This window comes from Bos grunniens, chromosome 24, assembly GCF_055505025.1.
Source record: "Bos grunniens cultivar Pamir isolate PY7600 chromosome 24, Bosgru_T2T1.0, whole genome shotgun sequence".
NCBI lineage: Eukaryota > Metazoa > Chordata > Mammalia > Artiodactyla > Bovidae > Bos > Bos grunniens.
The window spans coordinates 40,523,139-40,547,793 of NC_141188.1; the positions used below are offsets into that span (position 1 = coordinate 40,523,139).

General features: G+C 44.2%; 1 protein-coding gene across 50 annotated transcripts in view; it reads right to left on the bottom strand.

The window, feature by feature from the left end:
* Positions 1–24,655, bottom strand: part of EPB41L3 (erythrocyte membrane protein band 4.1 like 3) — a 239,395-nt gene that overhangs the window by 23,604 nt on the left and 191,136 nt on the right. For 32 of the 50 annotated variants that reach the window (XM_086372344.1, XM_086372342.1, XM_086372307.1 and 29 more), the window contains 4 exons: positions 18,205–18,357; positions 12,308–12,405; positions 11,138–11,313; positions 6,622–6,842 (listed from right to left, as the gene is read on the bottom strand). In XM_086372344.1, coding sequence (XP_086228470.1) covers positions 6,622–6,842; positions 11,138–11,313; positions 12,308–12,405; positions 18,205–18,357 — 648 coding nt within the window. Of the gene's footprint in view, positions 1–2,357; positions 2,922–6,621; positions 6,843–11,137; positions 11,314–12,307; positions 12,406–18,204; positions 18,358–24,655 lie in introns of all 50 variants that reach the window. The other 18 variants (XM_086372345.1, XM_086372343.1, XM_086372310.1 and 15 more) reach the window with 2 other exon arrangements.

The following is a 24,655-nucleotide window of genomic DNA, read 5'->3' on the forward strand; positions in this document are numbered from 1 at the left end:
AATATTTAAAAAGCATTCCAGTCATTAGTGATTTTGCAAAACGAAAGTGACAGAGCTGAACTGCATGTTACAAAGTCTCCCGGTTTTGCTGCCAAAGTGCTTGAGGCCCAGGGAAGAAAACAGGCCGTGTCAACAAATGGTGATTTTTTTTTTTTAAACTGAATGACCTACATCTGAGTTTTCTAGCTCAGCTTGAACCAGAGCACATAGCTCTTAACATTTGGGGTTAAGAGGCGACACTGAACAGATGGCCAAATACAAGGTCATGTGGCAGGAGGCTGTCATGGGTGGCCAGGAAGGCTGCCGAGGCCAGAGCTGGTTCACGGTCTCAGGGGTTTGCAGGAACAAGGAGGGTTTATGACACACCAGCCACGCTGCCACCAGCTTGCAAGGAGTAAGTGCTGTGATTTGTTTTGCTGATGTAACGCAGACATGCCCAAGTAGAACATTAATTTTCATGCACTGATTACAACAAGATGTATACCCTGGATTAGGCACAAGATCTGTGTGGTTGGCTACATAAAAGTTCAGTTATTTAACAATGCAGAAGAACATAAAATGGCAATCTTTTTGCCTTCTGTGAGCTGGATGACTAACTCCATTGCTAAAGGAATAGATGATATCCAGGTTGGAAACCAGTTAATAGTACAAACAGCTTTTGTAGATGATATTGTGTTCTTAAAGGCTGTATGTTTAGACCTACATTGTTTGATAATGCTTCTACTGTGAGAAACAGATATTCAAGACTAGGATTTACAGTGGTTTTTCTCTTAAAATATTTTCCATGTGTGAAAATAGTTCTATAACAGTTAAGATTTGGATCTAAGTCATGTAAGATCCAAGAACCTTGCAAAGGGTTCTTAGACAATATCAAATTGAAAGGCTAAACTTTTCTTTAGAACATCTCTCAGATCATTACCATTTTTTCCCTGCTGCCACAAAGAAATGGTCATAATACAACTAAATATAGATGCTTATGCACCTTGCAATGCTATACACTCACAGGTGTGCTGGAATTATCACTTCTAGCTGAGCACAGACCTGAATAGACTTTCTTTCCTTTTTAAAGTGCTGCTTTGACTTTGTGATTTTTTTAACTGCTAGGTGTATCGAGTTTGTCTCCTGCCACAAAACCCTTGTTTTGTGGGAAGAGAATTGCTGGAGGAGCTAGGGGGAGGTGTAGGTGGGGGTGGGGGAGGAGGGGTGTCAGCCAGAGGCCTGTTGGCAGCTTCTGTACTTTTCCTGGCGTCTACTGAAGGCTGCACAAAGGGAAACCGCTGGGCTATTCACGTGCCAGTGCAGTGGTGGGAAGGGGAGCAATTAAAAGGAAAAACTACCAGCTACCATGTCACCTCCCCCAGTGGCTCAGATGAGGGATGCGGGTCAGCCCACTTTCAGGTACGGAGGTGGAAGGCTCAAGTCCTTTCCTGGCTGCCAGCCCCAGAGGCTCACCTACCAGACTGTCTCCACGTGGGTGGATCTGGGGCTCACGCTGGCCTGACAGCATGGTTGCCTCCCAATACCTGATCTGGCATTGCTTGTGCTCAAGGAATTTCAGCCCATTTTTATGGTGTATAGAAACCTAAAATGAGTCTCTCCCTGACTGTGTTTGAAAACCGCTGTTTTCAACTTCAGCTCTTTCTGCTCCCGTTTCTGACCCTGCCATAACTGATGTCACTGGGTGTTTTAAAAGGCTCCAGCCTATCTTTCTGACTCAACACAACCACAGGATTGGACTTTCCTCCAGGAGTCACACGGACAGTCTGGCAATGACCGTCAAAGAGCGGTGGGGGCATTTCAGAACCTCCAGGGAGGAGAGGGAGGCGCTTACAACCTTGGAAAGCCACCCTGGTGGTGATGTACCCTCAAGGGCGGGGCCCCTTCCCCGCACCTGGAGCATCCTTTACTGGGCGCGTATCAGCACAGAGCATCACTGCATCAGGACACGTTTTGGTACCTTGCCTCGTCTAGCTGAAAAGTTACTTTATCTGTCTTCTGTGTCCTTTCCTTTATTGAATGGTAACTAAACAGAGCCTTTATTTGACCCTGAGTTCCTACAGAGCAAACGGGTTATTTATGTATGATTGCCTCGAGGCTGAGTGCTTTCCCATTCGCAGGAGGCGGTGGGTGGCAGCACGGGTCTGGCTGGGCTCAGCCTGCTGTGTCCACATGGTGTTGTGCCTAACCCCGGGGCTGGGGGGGGCGCATCCCCGGCACACAAAACCTCTGCACGGAGTGGCACAGACGGTAAATGAGGCTCTGAAAGGAGGACCACTATCGCAGCAGCCGTCTACCAAGTGTTTCGGACTGAAGCCCCGAACACGACAGGGACGTGTGTTCTATGCCGAGGTACACACCTCTTCCTCTGAACTGTCACTCGGGTCATTGTCTAGTGAGGCACTCAAGGAGGCCGCCTTGGGCTCCAGGTAGCAGAGGCACAGAGCCAGAGGGAAGGAGAGAGTGAGGGCATAGGGCACTGAGAAGGAGGCAGAGAGCAGGAAGAAGAAGATGAAGAGGAAGCAGGGCACGAGGGAGGGCGAGCGGATGGGGAGATAATGCTGCAGGCTCTGGGGCAGGAGGGCGCTCTCGGACAGGTTGGGGAAGGACAGGTAGCCATCATCATCCAGGAGAGAGGGGAAGGACCCAGGGAGCTGCAGGGAGAAGGAAAACAGGGTGGCCCCTCTGCCCGGCTGCGGTTTGTAGCCGAGAGCCACGTCGTGGTCCCCCGGGCACGGCTTCCCTCGGCCGTCAGGGTCCGAGGCGGGCTCCCCGTGCTGGCGCCTGGAGTCTCGGGCCAGCTCGACCCCCAGCGGGGACTGCCCGTTCTCCTTACACCTCCTGCGGAGCCCTGTGGGGGATGCAGGGGGACGGTGGGCTGATGGGGGGAGCGGGGGGCATGAGTCGGTGCCAAGCCCAGGTGACTGATGTGAGGGACAGCGAGAGAGACAGAGAGCAGCGAACAGAGGTGCAAAAGGACAAAAAGAAAACTGCGATTAGTTAATTTTCTTATGGGTACCGATATAAAATCGTCAAAACAAGAATTTCAGCACTGGGGTCGTTCATGAATCTTAAAGCATTCGAGGTACATGCCAACGCTCCCATGAAGAGCCATCGTTTTCCCCATTAGACCCTCAAGCCAAACATAGGGTAGGCTGTAAAAAAAGGTTGGAGGGGAAGATATCTGTGGGAAATCTCAGTATCTACATGTTTCATACGATTCAAAACTTGTGTTTAGACCAACAACTCCATGAATGGTTAGGATGCTGAGAGAAAATATAACTCTGATAACGTAAAACCAAGACTTTCAATAACTTCTCCTGATGTCCGGCTACCAGATCTGTCATGAGGGTTCAACTGGATTAAAATCACAGTGAATCCAATTTGCGGTCATTTAAAGCAAAATCTCCAGCATCACCTGTCCTTGGTTAGTCGATGATAGCCAAAACAAGGTGGGTTTCCAAATCAAGAAGTTTCTGGCCCCATTCCTATCTGTAAGCAGTTCCCATGAGGGAAATCCACAGTGAACACAGTAGGAACATGAAGTCTCCGTGAAGAACCGAGGCTCTTCTGAAAACTCCTCTTCCGGCTCCATTTACCCATGGTGTACCCAGAGGAGCCTGAAGAAGTGCTTTCAATAAGCTAACTAGCCGAAAAGACTGTGTTTTTTTGTGATGTGGTTTATCAGTGTTTACTCTGTATTATGTGTGATCCATAAGTAATAGAAAGACACAATTTCCCAGTCTTCTGCATTTTCTTAGCAGAGGAGTGGTATGGTTTGAGTCTTTAAGAGGAAGATCTAGGCCAGCATCACATGAGTTTGCTCCCAGGGAGGGCTGTGCAGGGTTCTGTGGGCATGTGAAGCTCTTCACACCCTCCCTGGCCCCACGGTCTCTGTGACCACAGCCAGCTTTCTCTGCAGGTGGAGGGGGACTGCTGAGCGAGGAGGTGGGGTGGGCAGCGGGTGAGGGGAGAGGAAGCAGGCAAAGGCCAAACAGGACCTGGGTCCAGTGTAGAGGCCGCTGCCACCAAGGAGTTCAAGACAAGGTCACCTGGAGCCTGAAGATGACCGCACGTCCACCGTGTGTGTGTGTGTGTGTGTGTGTGCAAGTGTGTGTGTGTGCATGTGTGTACGCACATGTGTGTTTCTGCCTAGTGTCCTGATAGCATGGACATTACCCAGCTTGCTTTGTGGCGGTTATCCAACCCTGACTTGGGAAGTACAGAGGCAGAGGGTAAGAAAATGCACAAATAAAATGATAGCATGGACCTACTATAATGCAGAAGTGTCTCTTTTTTGATATCAGACAAATATGTCTTTTCCTAATACTCACATTTGATGTTAAACATTGTACTTACACAAGACCTTGCACAAATCTCATTGAACTGAGGATAATGCAAAAGTTAAGAGCCCTCAGAAGGCTGCCCTGTCACCTGCGGTGATCATCGTTGGGGAAACACATTCTTAAAGGAATCAGGGACCAGTCGTTTAAGTACTGTTTTCAGTAACACACCTTCATTTTGGTTAACAAAATAAAAAGAGTGCTGTGTTCCTTTTGGAAGATGGAGAAAAATGAAATTACGGCTTAATCTTTTACGCGGCTGATTAGAGTGGATTTTTAATTTTTTTTTTTAAAGAGTGGTTTTAAAACAGCTTTGTGGTGGTGGGGGTGGGGGTGGGGGGAGGGAGACAGCAGGCAGTTACTGCAGCAGGAGCTTTGGGCCCCAGCCTCTCAGAAGGCATCTGGGTCACGGCGCTCTGACTCTCACAGCCACGGTCTCCTTTGTCTTTCCATTCTCCGGTGGCACAAACGGCACCAAGTGACACCGGCTCAGGGCTCCATCTCACGTAAACAAATCCCTGATCTTCTAAAATCAATAAAGTAGGAGTGGATCATTTCAGGAGCAAAGGACAAGTCATTTACTTTTATAGCTTACTTCATCTTATTCGGCTTTCCTGGTGGCTCAGAAGATAAAGAATTTGCCTGCTAATGCGGGGGACCTGGGTTCGATCCCTGGATCGGGAAGATCCCCTGGAGGAGGGCATGGCAACCCACTCTAGTATTCTTGCCTGGAAAATCCCATAGACAGAGAAACATGGTGGGCTACAGTCCATGGAGTCACAGAGAGTCAGACACGACTGCGACTAACACTTTCATATTATTTACACATCCCTGAAAGTGGAGTGTTAGCCTGGGCAACTTCCAGAAATCATGGGACGCACTGGTTTTCAAGTATATTATCATTTTCTGATTAAGACCTAGTTAAAACCCGCCTTAACTGAAAAGGAGGTGTGTGAAAATGAAAGTCAGAACAATGCACATTTTTGTAGCTAAAGTGAGCCAGATATCCTTGTTGTTATGCCCTGTCTTTATTTTTGAGTTAGGCAAATTAGTTAATCTTACCCTAAGAAACTCTTGCCTGGAAAATCCCATGGACGGAGGAGCCTGGTAGGCTACAGTCTATGGGGTCGCAAAGAGTCGGACACGACTGAGTGACTTCACTCATTCCCTCACTCGCCCTAAGAAAAGGGCTGTGCACTGGGTTACTGGGATGTTCTATCATAAACAGAATGATGATACGTTTGCCAATCTGCCTGTTCAGAAGTCTCTGTTACATTCTTACCAAAAGTATTCTCTACAGAGCCCCAGGGGAAATTCCCACCCCAGCCTCTACATCTGAAGAGCCCGCCTGCAAAACAGCACTTTTGAATCAAGTTTAGCATCAATTTTAGCATCACCTCTAAGTTACACAGTATTTTTATTCTGCAGTTTCCTTTCTCCCTGTACATTCCTGGGTTTCCATGATTAATACATATAAACCTCCTACTGTATTTTTTGACTTTTATGGGAGCTGCTCTGCAAGATACATAAACCGGAACCAGAAGGATGCTATCTAGATGTTTTTTGACTTTCATTTTCTCAAAAAGTTGCTTTGTAGTGTTGGAACTCCAGAAATAACCATAATGTTATTTTTTTTTTTAATAAATTGAATTTCAGATGAAATGAAGTGACCGAATTCAGCGAATCAAGCACCCTGGAGAAATGACTGCCAAGTTCACCCTCCATCTCCCCTGTGAAGTCTGCCTTAACCCTTTTCCAAAATATATTCACTGGCTACTTTAATGATGAGGTTAAAATCAAAAGACTAAGAGAGAAAACAGCGTATGAATATGCAAGCTGTGGTCACTCAGTTACTTGCAGTCAAGAGTATGGCAAAGTCAATACCGTACATCTAGATAAATACACAGCCCTTGGGTAGGAGAATGGGGCCAGAAACAAAGAAAACAGCTTTAGCGGCAATTCTGAATTTTAAGCCCAAACACAAATAAATGGGTTAATATGCCGCCAAAAGTATTTTTAAGATCTACAAACAGGACAGCTGTTGAAAGTCTTACGTAGCACCTAAGTTGTTCAATAAGCAGTTTCAAAAAGTTAAAAAAGGGATCTTTCAGAGGAAAACTGTGGACAGAAGAAATAATAAAGACTGATAGTATGAATGTGACTAACGCTGAGCTATGAGTCAGCCTAAGTCTTATGTACACATTCCTGCTTCACATTCTCAGCACCATTCAGGAGTTCTTTAGAATCTGCAGGCGCCCTGGGAGGCAGAGGGGAGATGTACCTTTCCCTCGTGCCGGACGGCAGCAACCGGCGTGGCTTCCTCGGCCTTTTTCCGTCTGTCCTCCTCCTCGTCCCGCTCCTCCTCGGCCTTTTTCTCCGGAGTCACAGTGGTGATCAAGTTGGTCTGAGACATGCCCTTTGTGGTGATGTACTGGCCAGTACCAACCTCTGCAGCGGACACAGAATCCTTCATGTATATTTCATGGTTTTCATTCACTGACGCTAAAAGCAGATACAATTGGAGAAATAAAGTCTGAGATAGTTAAGTCAGAAGAAGGATGGACGCCACCCATTGTCCTATTACAGGGGAAAAAAAAAGCAAAAACCCCCGTAAAGCACCAGGTTTCTCTTCAAAAGACACATCAGCCTTGCAGTTACTCTCATCTAAGCAACAACGCAGTTTCATATTTCTGTCACCTGTAACTGCGTCTAAGCGTGATTTCCATGCTCATCTCTTAAAGCCACCAGCACAGTGTTCATCCACTCGCAGGCTCTCTGGTAAGGATGTGTGTGAGGGTGGATGTGAGTGGAAACCGGGGAGCAATGAGTGACTACTGAGCCACTTACCCACAGAGTCAACCAGCTGGGCAGCAGCACTCGGAGGCAAGTTCCACAACTAACAGCAGATGACTGCCCTCCTACACTTGACTTTAAGCACATCTTTGGAAGTGCCAGTCGTTGAGGAGCACTGAATTTTTTTGTAGTGTTATTGCTATTGCTACTACTACTATTGTTATTAGTGGTTGAAAAGTCTCTCTCTCCTACAATATAAAAGCTACCTAAGTTATACTGAAAAGCAGCCATCTCAGCAGGGATGATACAATTCGGATGGCAGCTCTGCTCAACTGAAGTGCAGAAATGTTTTAATTTTTACTGCGTTTTAAAAAGACTGCCACAATGTGCATACATTCATTCGTCTCTGGTATTTGGGGAAAGGAAGACAAACACTGCTAATGTAATTCATGCAACTGCAAAGCATGCAAATGTAAGAGATGTAAGACCCAGCCCTTCCTCCCAGCTAAAATGTCTTAGTGAAAGAGATACCTGATTTAATTAAATTTTTTGAAATTTGTTACTCATTCTTTTAGGGTTTAGGTATCACAAAATTTACTAAAATTTAGAAAGGTTACTTTTCAAATCACAGGCAAAATTTAATCTGCTTTCATATTTTTGGGAGTTTAAGACATAAACGTTAAGAAAAAAAACTCTGAACTCCTTTGAATAGTAAACCATTTCACTAAAATACCTTCACTAAGATATTTTACATCTCCATCTAGTGACAAAAAAGCTTGTATGAGACAGTTTCCTAAAAAGGCTTGTTAGGCTTTTCTCATAGAAGATGCAACCTTGCAAAAAGCAGTAGCTATTCCAACATGCAGCCATGGTCCCCGACACAGCAGCACAGAAAACATACGAGAACCGGCAGGACCCCAGAGAGTGGGACAACACACACTAGCGTCACTTTGGGGCGGGGGAGAGAGACACAGCACGGAGTTAGTACACTGGTTTCACAGTTGGCTTCTGTCTTCTCAGCAATCACCATCGCACAGAGGGTCCCAAGGAAAACAGCATTCACAGCAAATGTGTCCCCTTGGGTTCACATCACAGAACCACGTGAAGGACATTCAGGGCAAAAAGCTGTGATTCTACATGAGCTCCTCCAACACTGACTTAAAGAACACACACCAGTTTACACAGATGCTTTAAAGAAGAGCAGATGAGACGATACGGAGAGAAGGTGCCACTGCGGATGTGAACTTTCAAAGAACTTAATTCAGCTTCGAACAGTCCTAGTAAACTGTGTTTCCCGAAAGCTTGGTTCTCAGAGATTCTAAAAATGGAACACTCTTGTAGAAGGTAGGGAAAGGTAACTGACCTTCCTAGGCCCGCTCACAAGAGCCTAAAGAATGACTCTCAATATGCCTGCTGAGGTCTCAGGGTCACATCTGGAATAAGACTGCTTTCACCAGCGTCTTATTCACTCTTTGCGACAACCCTGCCAGAGGTGGCCATGATGCCACCTTACAGATGGCGCCTAAACCTGGGACCTGGAGATGGTCAGCCACTCACCCACTGCCGTACCGGGAACGGGTCTGGATTTATCTACACCAGCTGAGCGTTCTTCCCACTTCACTAACAGAACTCATAAGAAGAACAGAGCACTAATAACACAGGTTTGACTCCCTCTATAAACTTTTTAAAAATTTCTGTAAACTTTGTATAAAGTACTCCACTGGGACAATTCGTTTTTCATTTTATGTGCATTGTTTTCATTCACGTCATTAGAATCTGCAAACTGCAAAAGGAGCTCTTGGTCATGGCAGCAAGTCAATTTACAGAGGCTTTCTCTTCTTTTCTTCAGTCTGCTCACTGCCCCACCCTCCTTATTCCACTGTCACTGCAAACTCTTTGGTACATATTTTCCTAACTTTCTCTATATCCACACAAGCATAAGCACAGAACATGGTGGCGGGGGCAGGGGAGACACCGGGAAAGTACAATGTAGGAACTCAGTGTGCTCAGTACTGTTGGATATCACGGCTTCTTAGCCCCTTCAGCGGCTGGAGCCAAGAATCAAGAGTTATAAATTATGACTTCATGTTGTTGGGCTTCCTGATAGCTCAGTTGGTAAAGAATCCGCCTGCAATGCAGGAGACCCTGGTTCGATTCCTGGGTTGGGAAGATCCGCTGGAGAAGGGATAGGCTACCCACTCCAGTATTCTTGGGCTTCCCTTATGGCTCAGCTGGTAAAGAATCCACCTGCAATGCAGGAGACCTGGGTTCGATCCCTAAGTTGGGATGATCCCCTGGAGAAGGGAAAGGCTACCCACTCTAGTATTCTGGCCTGGAGAATTCCATGGACAGATATATTCAGATAAAGCATTATAGGATTCTTTATCTCCCCTCATTCATATTTGTATCTCCTTTTGCAGTCAGAATCAGGATTTCTAACAACATCAATGCAATATAGCCTTTTAAGTCAAGAAATTTGGGGAGTATGTCACCCCAACAGTCACATCAGGGCTTGGTGAAAGGGAAGGAAGGACTGAGACTCTACAGTGAGCTGAAGGCAGAGAAGGTCAAGGGGGAGGTGATCCCAGGCATCTGTAATAATAACTTTTGATTCTATTTATGCTTTTGCTTATTATTAAAATCATATACTCATGCTAGAAACATCACTTTGTATGTCCAGGACAAGGTCCCTATAACACATCTCATGTCCAGGAGCTCTGGGTTAGGAGACAGAGGCCTGGGGCCTAAGTCAAGCCTCACAGTCATCCCATGGAGTCTGGAGGGGATGGTTCCAGGACCTTCGAGGACAACCAAAAACTGGATGCTCAACTCCCTGACACAAAACGCTGTACGTGGCACAGCGATTACATTCGGCCTCTGCTCTGTGGATCTCACTTCTGAGGATACAGATATTCTGACTTTAGCTGCAATGTCTTAGAGCAGAAAAGCACACCAGTGTGTAACTCTGCATGGCCACAGAAAACTGCCCCATGACGCAGAAACTTGCTGAATACTCCCTTTTATGCCTTAAAAATGTTACTTAAGTGATTGAGTGATTCTCTCCCCATCATACGCACACCTGACTTAAAGGTGGAGAATGTTTACAGCCACCCTCCCAGCCCATCTGCTGGAGTGATTAATATAAACCAGGAGGAGGTCACTTGGAGCCCTTCACTGTTATTTGAATGTCATCCTTCCTATAAGCTATTATTCACTGACAGATAAAAGTCACATTTCACTGCTGACATTTCTAAAGGAACAAGAGATACATTTAATGCAGTTTTCTTTCTGAACCAAATGATCTAAAATAAACCTGATAATCATTTAAGATCTGCTGGTGAGAGAAGCAAATGATGTAAAAGTATGTGATTCCTATACTGAAGAATAAGAGCATCCTTCTCCAAATTCAGGGTGCCAACTTATGAAAGCTGCCTCATTCTCCAAGTACCATTCTTTTGTGTGATTTTACATAAACCTACCATGGCTTCCCTGGTGGCTCAGGTGGTAAAGAATCCGCCTGCAATGTGGGAGACCTGGGTTTGATGCCTGGGTTGGGAAGATTCCCCTGGAGATGGGAATGGCAACCCACTCCAGTATCCTGGCCTGGAGAATCCCCATGGACAGTGGAGTCTGGTGGACTACAGTCCCTGGGGTCGCAAAGAGTCGGACACGACTGAGCGACTAAGCACGGCACAGCAGACATCAGACTCACAAAGGCACCTTTTTTTTTGCCCATGCCATGTGGCATGTGGGAACTTAGTTCCCTGATTAGGGATAGAATCCATGCCTGCTGTGTGGAAGCATGAAATCTTAACCACTGGATTGCCAGCGGAAGTCCCTAAAGATTTTTTTGAGGTTAGGGGTTAGTTAAAATTTTCCATTTGATCGAAGACCAACAAGTGCTTTTCATTCCATACTATCCCAGAGCAATGATATCCATCAAAGGCTCACGATGGTCTCACACTACTTGGTGGCCACCAGCAGTCCTTACGAGCGCCACCTACCTCCATCCAAGCTGCGGGACATGGTATAACGTTTGCTGGACGAGCGCTCGAAGTACGGGGCTGGACGGTCTATCAGCGCGCTGGCTCTTCTGGTCTGGGCCTGTGTCCTGCCACTGTACCGGAACTTGGAACCCAAGGTGAGGAACTTCTTTGGAGGCGCTTCTGGTAACAACAGTCTACAAAGATTAAAGGAAAAACATCAGAAAGACGATTAAGCTAAGTATTAGGAATGCTAACTTATTTTTATTTATTTTGGCTGTGCTGGGTTATCCTTGCTGTGTGGGCTCTTGTCTAGTTGCGGGGAGCGGGGGCTACTCTCTAGCTGCAGTGCATGGGCTTCTTGTGGTGGCTTCTCATAGGCTCTGGGGCCCCCGGGCTTCAGTAGTTGTGGTTACCAGCTTCTAGAGCACAGGTTCAATGGTTGTGCTGCATGGGCTCGGTGCATTTGCTCTGTGGTAAGCGGGGTCTTCCTGAACCAGGGATCGCAATTGTGTCTCCTGCATTGGCAGGAGGATTCTTTAACACTGAGCCACCAGGGAAGCCCCAAGAGTGCTTTCTTACTCTGTTCTGAAAGGTAAAAAGTGCTCTGTGCACCAGAGGTTTAATAGCCAACTTGCAATTCAATGAATCTGATTTTGTAAGAAAAAAAGTCAATTCACACAGTGTGTATCAACAAGGGATGCTGTAGACATGCTATGGGGGTAGAGTTGGGATTAGGTGAACTTGACCATCCCATGGAACTGGAGGGTCTGTGGTTCTACAAATCCAGTGAACAACTAAGTAGGTGGTATCAGTGAATGGTGATAATTTGTTATTTTGTAGACACAAATCTGACAACTTTACTGTGTGTCAACAGAGGAGTTGAGGGTATTAAAAAGTTATTTAAATAGCAAGGAATGGACTGGCCATCTGAAATAGACACCCTATAAAAATAGGGAAAGCCACTAAAGATAATAAAGGGACTGATAAGACAGGTAACTATAAGACAGTTGAAGGAAAACCCTTCAAATTTAGTCAGAAGATCTTTAGGATTTATCAAGGCATCTGACGGCAACAAACTTGAAGGATAGAAAGAATTTTGCTGCCATATTCTTTCTAACCACCTTTTTCAGTAAGGTGATTCCAATCACCCTACTTCCTTAGGACAAAACCAAAGTGATTTCCACCCACCTGAAAAATGTATGGTGTTCTACACATACTTTCCATAAACGCTTGGCGGCTCGATGGTTTGGCAGCTTAAACCCGATGGTGCTTTCAAATTGTTCAAACTAAATTAAAAAAAAATGTTGGAGAGCAGAGTGAAGTTTGGAGTCATAAATAACATGAAAGCAAATAACATACAAAATAAAAATACCACCCATAAATTTTTCTCTACTCCCTAAATCAATTGCTATATACCGATTTCATGCTACACACATTCATTCATTAAAAAAAAAACTTCTTATATCAATCTCAAAACACTGCAGGTACAGACAACCACATTACGCATGTAGTAAATGTTGCATGTACAAGGATTAATCTTATGAAAACTAAACACAGAAAAGGACAGAATCTGTATTCCTTCCAGAGACCAATTTGTCCTGATCTTTTAAACCTAATGTTCATGGTTTCTCTCTGACATCATGACATCAGCTGGAACACAGAAATGAATAAAACATTTAGAGTCTACAGCAGCCTCAGGATGACATTCTCTCCTTGTATCTGGTCTAGAAATATGCATATATTCTATGTATCCGATGACTTGGTATCAGATATTGCTGATTTTATTTGTTCATTGGAAGGACTGATGCTGAAGCTGAAGCTCCAATACTCTGGCTACCTGATGCGAGGAGATGACTCATTGGAAAGGATCCTGATGCTGGGAAAGATTGAGGGCAGAAGGAGCAGGGGGTGACAGAGGATGAGATGGTTGGATGGTATCACCGACTCAATGGACATGAGTTTGAGCAAGCTCTGGGAGACAGTGAAGGACAGGGAAGCCTAGTGTGCTGCAGTCCATGGGGTTTCAAAGAGACACAACTGAGTGACTGAACAACAACATGGATTACCATGTTAGATGCTAACATCTCTCATCACTATCTACATTTGTCCTTCAAGATCCAAGGGGATGAGTCCCAGGCCACCCTGGATAACAAAACCCATCGATGCTCAAATCTCTTACATAGATAGCCTAGTATATGCATATAACATACACAACCCTCCCACAGACTTTAAATCATCTCTAGATTACTTATAATGCCTAACATAATGTAAATGCTAGGGGAAGAATTTAAGTACAATGTAAAATGCTATGGAAATAGTTGCAACAAATTCAAATTTTTAGCTTTTCAGAATTTTCTGGAATTTTTTTCCCTGAATATTTCTGATCCATGATTGGTTGCATCCACAGATGCAGAACCTTGGGATGAGAAGACCCGACTGCATAAGATCAAGGATTGGGAGAACGTATTTTCATATTTTTCAGTATGTAGACTTGAGATGACACTCACTCCAAAGTGAAATAGCTAATTTCCTGAGTAACAGATTTTCATATCATTATGGCAGATACTCAGTAATTTTTTAAAAATTTTCTGAAGACAGGATCCATCAGGCCACCAGAGGGCAATCATCTTAAACAGTAAAGCCTTTCCCAAAGAGCTCAAACCCACCAGACTACCGGTATAATCAGCAGCAAAAGGAAATTACGTGGCAAAGAACCAAGGGAGGGGTCCTGTGCAAGGCATGTGAGCTTTCATATGCTGGACCTCTCTTCCTTGTTCATTGAGAGGGACTGGGCAGGGGAGATGGGGGGAACATCATGGGTGACTGTAAATGCAGTTGCTTTCCCCAAATTCTCCCTCCCTCTGATGGTCATGCGGCAGTCATGGGAACTCACCCCACCTAGTGCACCCAGTCAACCGACAGACCAGAGGACCAGGGACCCCGACTAAACCATCTTCCACGTGTTCATCCTGCATCTCATACGGACCACACGCTCTGCTGAAGGACCACACACTGTGATGCTGAGGGCAGGGATTTTACAGGAAGAGTCTCCTCAGCACAAGGATGAGAGAGGGCCGGCACTTTCTGAATGCTTATCTTTCTCTGGGCTTTGGATTCATTTCTTTCAACTTCTTTGGAGCCTTTGTGTCACCAGTAATTCCTTCTCACCCTTTCTGCTCAGCCTATAAACATGGTTGTAAAAAGTGAGGGCAGGGAGGACGTTCTCTGAGCTTGTTTCTGCAGAGCCGGGGTCAGGGCTGAGGGGCAGGAGGAGAAGCCTCTGTAGCCCACTTCTCACCTGGCTGCCACCTGCCCGGTCTTCACTCCTTTCTGAGCTCCTACTGTCACGACAGGACCTGCCTGCGAAGTTCAACCCACTCTTCTCTGTTCCCATCTGAGAGGCTCCTCTGCCCCATTTGGTACTGCTGGTGAACCAGAGTCACTGCATCTCATCATCATTATATATCAGCCATGACTGTTTCTGGCTAGTCTTTTCTTCTCTGGATGCTTTTCTTCATTGGCCTCTGGTCCTCTTCTGCCAACCCCTCCCTTAAAAAGTGGTGTGTGTGTGTGTGTGTGCGTGCATGCGCACACGTGTGCGCACACTCTGTGGTTCAGTCGTGTCTGATTCTTTGCAACCCCATGGACTGTAGCCCACCAGGCTCCTCTGCCCATTGGATTCTCCAGGCAAGAATACTGGAGTGGGTTGCCATGCCCTTCTCCAGGGGATCTTCCTCACCCAGGGATTGAACCTGTGTCTCTCGTATCTCCTGCATTAGCAGGCAGATTCTTTACCACTGAGCCTCCAGGGAAGCCCCTGTACTACACTTCATCTTAGCCAAGAAGGCCAAGAAAAAGTGGCACTACCCATAATTTTTGTTTTAGGGTCTTTCCCCCGCTTGTCCTCATTGAACAAGAATTACTTGTTCTTTGGTAATTTCTTCCAGGCCTAAGGCCTTGAATAAAATGTATTATACAGTTGACGACACTCTTCAAATCTTTTATTTCTTACTACGCAAGGATCACCATCACCCAAAACTCTGTTGCAAAGAAATGTCAATCTTTTTTTTTTCTGAAATTCTCCCCCCTTTTCTTTCTTATCTAATAATATCATCGCCATCAACCTCTCATGCAAACCCAAAGCCCTCTGATTTTCCTGGACTCTCTTCTTCTTCCTTCGATCCTTCCTGCATCCTGTCTGCAGGATCATGGCCTCTGCCTCTGAAACCTCTCTCAGATGTGCTCTTTCCAGTCTATTCCCACAGCCTCTGCCCTAGTTTAGGTCCCATCACATCACATTACTAAGTTGCTGAATCTCATCCCAAAATATCCACCGAGTATGTCACATCCCAGTTTAAAGCTCCCACGGCTCATGGTGGTCTCCAGATGCACTGCTCCGACTTCCCCTTCTGGCCCCTCACTACACTCACTCCTCGTCTATGGAATATTATCACACTTGGATCATGACTCTGTGATTCCAACTGTCTCAGTCTGTTTCTCTGCGAAACAGAAACTCCCTACAGGACAGGAACAAGGTCACATTTATCTTTCTATTCTCAATGCCCAACACAGTTATTGTTCAGTCACTCAGTTGTGTCCCACTCTTTGCGACCCCGTGGACTGCAGCACACCAGGTTTCCCTGTCCTCCACCATCTCCCAGAGTTTGCTCAATCTCGAGTCCATTGAGTCGGTGATGCCATACAATCATCTCTGTTATCCCCTTCTTCTCCTGCCCTCAATCTTTCCCAGCATCAGGGTCTTTTCCCACGAGTCGGCTCTTCACATCAGGTGGCCAAAGTATTGGAGCTTCAGCTTCAGCATCAGTCCTTCCAATGAATATTCAGGGTTGTGAATATTCACACTTCAGTAGTGTCTGACTCTTTGCAACCCTTTGGAATGTAGCCCACCAGGCTCCTCTGTCCGAGGGATGCTCCAGGCAAGAATACTGGAGTGGGTTGCCATGCTCTCTTCCAGGGGATCTTCGTGACCCAGGGATCAAACCAGAGTCTCTTATGTCTCCTGCATTGGCAGGCGTGTTCTTTGCCACTAGCACCACCTGGGAAGCTGGCCCAACACAGTTCTTGGCAATAAACAGATGCTCACTTAATAAATGCTCCATAAATCAAATATATCTTGGTCATAACATGCAGTCTTAAGGAAATATAAAAAATTACTTTAATTTCATGTATTTGTATGAAAAGCTTGTAGATTATTTCAGTCTTCAAATACAAGTTTGACTCTATATTTACATTAAACACAATTGCCTGCTTTATAGTCTGATTCTTTAAACTTTTGAGAACAAAACTGATACATAACATTATATTAGCTTCAGATGTACAACATAATGTTTTGATATTTGGACATTTTGTGAAATGACTACCATATAAGGCAAATTAATTATCCATCACTGCAGAGTTACAATCTTGTTTTCTTATGATAAGAACTTCTAAGATCTATTCTACCAGCAATTTCAAATATACAATATAGCATTATGAACTACTGTAACCATTATACTCCATATAGTGATGCTTGAAATTGCATTTTCCACCCATGGAGAAGTTGATTTCGAAGACAGGAGGTAATTCTATACTCTACCAGAAAATGTAGAGGCTAGATGAGCTGAAATCAGGGCTTGGACTACTTCCATTATATTAACTACTTTAATTAGAAATTGGACATATATATTATCTGTTATGAGATAATAGCAGATATTTACTATGTATTATGTGGAAAAGACCCTGATGCTGGAAAGACTGAAGGCAAAAGGGTGTGGCAGAGGGTAAGACTATTAGATGGCATCACCAACATGATGGCATCAAAGGACACGAATGTGAGCAAACTTCAAGAGACAGTGGAGGACAGAGGAGCCTGCAGTCCATGGGATCACAAAGAGTCAGACATGACTTAGTGACCGAACAAGTACAATGTTGGCAAGAAATAGATACGGAACCACTAAGGAGGCTGTAAGGTAATCGTGGATATTTCTGCCTAAGGAGCAAAGATTAGTTAACAATTCTGATTCTTTCATTAGTCTCTCTGATTGAAAAACAAAAGAGGAGAAATGTATCAGGCTACTGAACTTGCACAATTTACACCCAGTTTTGCTTGCTCTAATCTTTCTTATACTTTGAAGCACACTACCTCTATGTTATTCCCTTTAGGATGCTATCAGATTTGGAGGACAAAGAGGATGCAGAGACAGCACAACGGGACAGATGGGGAAGAAATCTATTCTTTATTCACAAAGAGGTTTAGCAACTAAGTTTCTTTTCTACCACAGCACAAAAAAACACAAAACATTATTCATGAATCCTGCTTTTACATTAAAATATGCAAAAGGAAAAAATCATTCAATTAATGTATGCAGTGGGGAAAAATTAGGACAAAACAATAAAAAGGGAAGATAAGATTGTATGCACTACTGTTTTTTGGACAAACCTACAATAAATTCTCTTAGGCAGTTAGCTATAACTCACTATGTCCTGCCAAGTTCCAAACATGTGAGCAGGGGATTTAAACTTCTGTTTGATCATTTTTTTGTCTTTCACATTCATTAATCTTATCAGAAAAGTCTTAAAACCTCTTGGTTTAGGGTTAAATAGACAAACTTTTATTTTTTATTTTATTATTAAATATTTTACAAATAGAGTTGCTGTTGTTTAGTCGTTAAGTCACGTCTGACTCTTTGAGACCCCATGGACTGTAGCCCGCCAGGCTCCTCTGTACATGGGGTTTCCTAGGTAAGAATACTGGAGTAGATTGCCATTTCCTTCTCCAGGGGAGCTTCCTGACCCAGGATAGAACCCACTTCTGCATTGACAGGCGGCTTCTTTACCACTGAGCCACTACGGTAACACACAAATAGAGTCCATGGGTGCAAATAACTATGTAATTATGAATTTTCATTTTTGAACTCTTCTTAAAGATTTATATCAAATACTTTTATTGACTATCTACTGTCACAAAGTTATCCTAATAAAGCTGCTGACCAGGTAAATTTCTACTAAAAAAAATTTAGAAAAATGTTCTGTTGGTTCTTTGGTAACTTTCTTCCCAACGTACATGCAAATTGGGGTCTACTTACCTCTCCTGGCCGGATCTTAATGTAAAAGTTGTTCCGTTTGTATGAAATTTTTAGAACCTTTGGCCAAGCAAATCTGTTGATGCGAAGTCGGTCACGATATATCAACAAACCACTTGCACACACTCCTAACATGATGTCGACTCCTTCAGAATCCTGAAAAACAGCAGCGAGAAACAAGGAATGGTAACGAAGGAGTCCTAGGCTTATCAGGTATCAAAGTATATTTTAAATTAAATGCAATTGCATCATGTGATACATGGCACAAGAATAAAGAGATCAGTGAATGATAACAGAGGCCTAAATTGGATTAAAAAACATGCTACCTTTTAGAATACAAAGTTAGAATATCAAAGCCATAGAGAAAAATAATAATGCATCTACAAAAAATGGTCATCTAGAAAAACAGTTAAAATGTAATATGTGTCTATGTATTGCTGAATCCCTTGGCTGTTTGGGCTTCCCTGGTGGCTCAGCTGGTAAAGAATCCACCTGCAATGCAGGAGACCTGGATTCGATCCCTGGATTGGGAAGATCCCCTGGAAAATGGTAAGGCTACTCACTCCAGTATTCTGGCCTGGAGAATTCCACAGACTGCATAGTTCATGGGGTCACAAAGAGTCGGACATGACTGAGCAACTTTTGCTTTAAATTTGGCTGTTCAGCTGAAACTATCAACATTGTTAATCGGCTGTATTCCAATACAAAAGAGAAGATTAAAAAAAAAAAAAATGAAGCAATCCCACTGCTGGGCATACACACTGAGGAAACCAGAAGGGAAAGAGACACGTGTACCCCAATGTTCATCGCAGCACTGTTTATAATAGCCAGGACATGGAAGCAACCTAGATGTCCATCAGCAGATGAATGGATAAGAAAGCTGTGGTACATATACACAATGGAGTATTACTCAGCCATTAAAAAGAATACATTTGAATCAGTTCTAATGAGGTGGATGAAACTGGAGCCTATTATACAGAGTGAAGTAAGCCAGAAAGAAAAACACCAATACAGTATACTAACGCATATATATGGAATTTAGAAAGATGGTAACAATAACCCTGTGTACGAGACAGCAAAAGAGACACTGATGTATAGAACAGTCTTTTGGACTCTGTGGGAGAGGGAGAGAGTGGGATGATTTGGGAGAATGGCATTGAAACATGTATAATATCATGTATGAAACGAGTCGCCAGTCCAGGTTCGATGCATGATACTGGATGCTTGGAGCTGGTGCAATGGGACGACCCAGAGGGAGGGTATGGGGAGGGAGGAGGGAGGAGGGTTCAGGATGGGGAACACATGTATACCTGTGGCGGATTCATTTCGATATTTGGCAAAACCAATACAATATTATAAAGTTTAAAAATAAAATAAAATTAAAATTGCAAAAAAAAAAAAAAAAAAAGAAGGATGAGCAACTCATCTATTTCCATTTATGGCTGGGTACACTATTTAAGCCTCCAGGTTGGAACCTATAAAAGGCTTGTCTGTAGCTCTGATTTAAGTATGAAAAATACTTTAGCCATTTAAAACACATTACCACTAAATAATAGCCTTGTGATGAAGATACTCATTGCTATGGAGATCTGTTAGTGGAGACTCTATTCACCCAGGTATCCTGGACTTATGATGTCCATACTGCACATAGAGGAGGTCATCCAGGTGAAGGTGTGTTAATTGCAGTGGTGTTCAGAGCCTGGGTTCTCATCACTGGGTGCCAGGTCTGGCCGGACCACTTTACATACATTACTAATCTTCACTAGCATTTTTCTGAGCTAGTTGCTCTTATTATTCCCACTTTACAGGCAAGAAGACCAAGGCACAGATAGGTTAGCTATCCATCCCAGCTGAACATGGGCAGCCTGTTTCCAGGGGCAGGACTTAACTAATATGGAGACTAGCAGACAGGCCCCATCCTTTCCTTTGAGTGTTTTGGGGTTTGTTGCTTTAAAAAGAGCCTTGATTTTTTAATATATCATTATAAAATTTGAGTATAAAATAATTTTTTAAAGTGTGCACCTCCTCCCCAACAGGCCCCCAACACACACTCACCGCCCAGTCGTACTCTTAATCACTTGGTTTCCAGACAAAAAATATAGATGAACTTAATATATATGTATAGGTTTGTTCTTAAGAGATTTTTTTGATACGGATTGTTTTTAAAGTATTTTATTGAATTTGTTACATTATTGCTTTTCTCTGCAAGGTATGTGGGGATCTTAGCTCCCTGAGCAGGAATTGAACCTACATTCCCTGCATTGGAAGGTGAAATCTTAACCACTGGGCCACCAGGGAAGTCCTAGGCCTCTTTTTTTTTTTTTTAAACACAAGGGGGATCGTGCTGTATTTGCAACTTGCTTTAGCTACCTGCATCCTACATCTTTAGGTCACTTCCTAGGGAGGTGTGATGAGGGGTCCCGGGGGTCATCAGAGATGTTATGTGAAGCTCAGGAGACGCCCCATGACCCGTTTGTGTCCCTTCAACGTTGTGTTCAGGTGAGATCAGGGTAAAGTGAGTATCAGCGGTGTCCTACGTGGGCTAAGGACAAAGTTCAGAAGGCAGGGCTGTGTGTGAGGCGGAGCCCCCCACCCGTTTCTCACTGGTTGTTGTAAAAAGGGTCACGGAGAGGCAAAGCTGAGGTCTGGGGACATGTCATTGTCAGGGCTGTCTCACTTTGAGTCACTGCAGCCCCAGCAAAGTGGGGAGAGAGACACAAAAGAACCCAAACAGGGGCTTCTGACTCATCCGTATGGGGGTGGGTGGACTGACGTCCTAAATCTCGCCAGTACAAAGCACAGGAGGAACATTTCCAGAGTCAAAAATAAGTATTCTGGTCCCTCTCTGGGCATGGTGAGGTTACACATACAATCTAATTGACTTAAAATGAAACATTTCTCCTTGGAAACGTATTGCTCCATTAGACACGACCTCACTCTAGAGAGATGGAAGGAACTGACGGCAGGATATGATGACGTAATCAGATTTCAGGGGAATTCAGAGACCAGAGACCACCCACCATTTATCAAGGGCTGTAACTGTAAGAGCAATTTACAGAGCTGTCACCTGACACTGGATGTAGCGGCACAGTGGATGCTTAGATCCAGATGATCTGCTCTCGGGACCACCCAGGTGACCCCTCAGGCCTCAAGCAGATGTGTGTACGTGAGCAGGGCTGCTGGAATAAGGTCTCCTGAGTCACGGTCTTTGTGATGAAGAACTAGTAGGAAACACGCCTTTGGACGTTTACAACCTCTTCTATTATTATGTTTCATATCACTCATGAGTGTCCTTGAACCCTGAGAAGGTGGGAAACTATTTGTGGGGCCTTCAACACACTCACTTCTCCTGTGGCCCCCTATCATTACTGCGGCCAGCACACCCCAGGCAAATGTGCTGCCCCAAACTCCCCTTCCTCCTCCTCCTCCTTCCCCTGACCCAGGCTGGGGAAGAACCTGCTCTGTTTATCTCAGTGACCTACATGCTCAGCACGGCACCTGCCTAGCACATGTTAAGCTACTACGGATGGGTTGGAAGAAAAAGCAAATGAAGAAAGAAAATGTCAGGAATAAGCAGGGCTTAAAACTGGATGAATGTTTCCATTTCATTAAAGACACAGCAACCAAAAAATGGATTATTATTTTTTCTTTTGAACTTTTTGTTTTGGGGTAAAGCCAATTAATAATGCTGTGATAGTTTCAGGTGAAGTGGGAAGAGACTCAGCCATACATATACATGTATCTATTCTCCCCCAAACCCCACCCCTCATCCAGGCTGCCACATAAGGAACAGAGTTCCATGTGCTATATAATAGGTTCTTGTTGGTTAAAAAAAGGATACTTTTGATATCTATCTAGGGGCTTCCCTTGTGGCTCAGCTGGTTTAGAATCTGCCTGCAATGTGGGAGACCTGGGTTCGATCCCTGGGTTGGGAAGATCCCCTGGAGAAGGGAAAGGCTACCCACTCCAGTATTCTGGCCTGGAGAATTCCGTGGACTGTATAGTCCATGGGGTTGCAAAGAGTCAGACACGACTGAGCGACTTTCACTTTCACTTTGATATCTAGGTTTCTGCTGCAGCCCATAGCATCTAGCAGTAACTTGACAAACTGTATTGAAAGCTATAACCATGTGTTTGGGGACATGTGTTTAGCAGGGAGCATTGACGGAAGACCTGGACAGTCTCAGCCTGTCCCAGTTAAAATAAATAAACCTACTATCCCTCAATCTAAAAGCACTGTTCCAACTTCCCCATCCTTTATTATCTCCTGGTCCACAGGATATCCAATATGGATTTATATCTACATTTCTGAATCTTATATGAAATAAACGCCTCTGACAGAGCCTTTAGAGTGATACTAAACGACCAACAAGCAGAGACAGTCTTCTTCAGGAGAAAAACAAAGTATTAAGAACAGGTTTTTCCAAAACAAGGGACCTTCACCTAATGTAGGTTATTTATTCTTCATGGAGAGCTGTTGAGTCCAAGATCACAGTTCAGAATTTCTAACTAGGTGTTAAAACTCAGGGCCTTTCGATACTATCCACAGCAGAGAAGCATCTCACTTATAACCGGAAATTAGCTTTAATGTAATTCAGTAAATTTCCTCCTTGAAATGATGGAAGGCAGTTGCAGCAGAAAATGAAGCCCATAACCAAATCATTTGTTATACTTAGCATTCAGATGAAATCCTATCACAGGCGGCACTGCCACTTCCTTAATTCTTTCTTTTTTAATTGGCCTAATTTCAAATCACATTATCGAATGAAAAACCAGCTATCTATTTTAATTTAGTCGTTAAAGCCATGTTAAGTGGCTTCGTTTTTCCCGATAGGAACAGTGACACATCCTGAGCTGCCCTTCTCCTAAACAGAGGCCCATATCTTTCATTTATTTATTCTCCCTGGGTAGTGAGTGAGTCATCGTATGTATCAAAAATAGCTTTTGATTCACTCCAATTTCCAAGCTACCTTCATTTTTGTCTTATTTCTTTATCTTTTGGCCATGCAGGGGAAAACTCTGAGAAAAACAATCTAAGTGTGTGTCCTTATTTTCTTTTTCAATTCCTCATTCTACCTTATAGCTGACATAAAACTATAAAACGCTATGTGATCTGAGTGCCAACTAAGTGAAAACCTGTAATAATTAACTGGCAAGTAAACAGAGCTACACCTGCTGTTGTAATTACACACAAATGTCAGCGCTCTTGGCTCTGCTGTACCAGCATTCCCCGGTGAAGCCCCAGCCAAGTCTCAGAGATCCTGCTCGTACTGGAGCTTTTGGGCCTCAGAAGTTGCTCATCCTGAGTGATGTACAAATGATGCACAGACAAACCCAGTCAGAACGGCACTCATTTGCTCACTATTATCTTGTCCAAACTCATTCTAAACCCATCAGCTTTCCAAATGCAGCATCAACAGAAAGTACAGATCATGTATTTCCCCTCCCAGGGGTCCCCAGCGTTGTTGAGATGTTTGCCTGAACAGAGCCTGCCAAAACCCTCTTCACTTACTGGCCCCAAACTTGACTGTATAAGACGCTCGCTTGCCTGGCAGCCTGTTGCGTGCACGTTCTTGTGAGGTCTGGACCGTGAGACCATACCACTCCGTGCACCGGAAGTCAAGGCATGTCCCCACCCAGGAGGACGTCACTGTATCAGTCCAAGTCAGAAGCAGCTGCCCCTCAATTTCAAGCATGGATCTCTTCAACACTGCTGAAGGACCAGAATCTATCTCTAAGAGCCTAACACATCTTCTATGCTTTGATGATACAAGATTTCAGGAAAGCCTCTGCTTCCACGGCACTTCTATTCATAGCTGTCAGATAACAGACTAACATTCCAATGCTCACTCTCTCACTGTTGAAAAATACAAAGATTCCAGAAGTGTGACAGGGAGTAAAAGCAGCTAGTACTTTCTCCGCAATCTTAACCTGCCTACCTTTCAACCCCAACTTCTCTCTTCCCGAGATCCTGGAATCAAGATAGAGCCTCAACAACTCACCCAGTGACTTAGCCTGGCTGGCTAGCTTTACTTGAACTCCAAAATAATCCTCTTATTTCAAAGCACTGATTCTTTGTCACAGCATCTAAACCTTATGAAAGTAAAAGCGTTAGCAGCTCAGTCGTGTCCGACTCTGTGATTCCACAGACTGTAGCCTCTGTCCATGGAATTCTCCAGGCAAGAATACTTGAATGGGTTGCCATTCCCTTCTCCAGGGGATCTTCCCAACCCAGGGATCGAACCCAGGTCTCCTGCATTGCAGGAAGATTCTTTACCATTTGAGCCACCAGGGAAGCCTAAACTTTACAGACAGTTTTAAAAATTTAACAAGAATTTACTGACTGCCTGGTGGATGTCCAGAACAAGGGTATACATAGCAATTTAGCACACAATATTTGTGACAACCGGGCCTTGTACACACTTCCATGAAATCAGAAAGTCTGGAGTGTTAA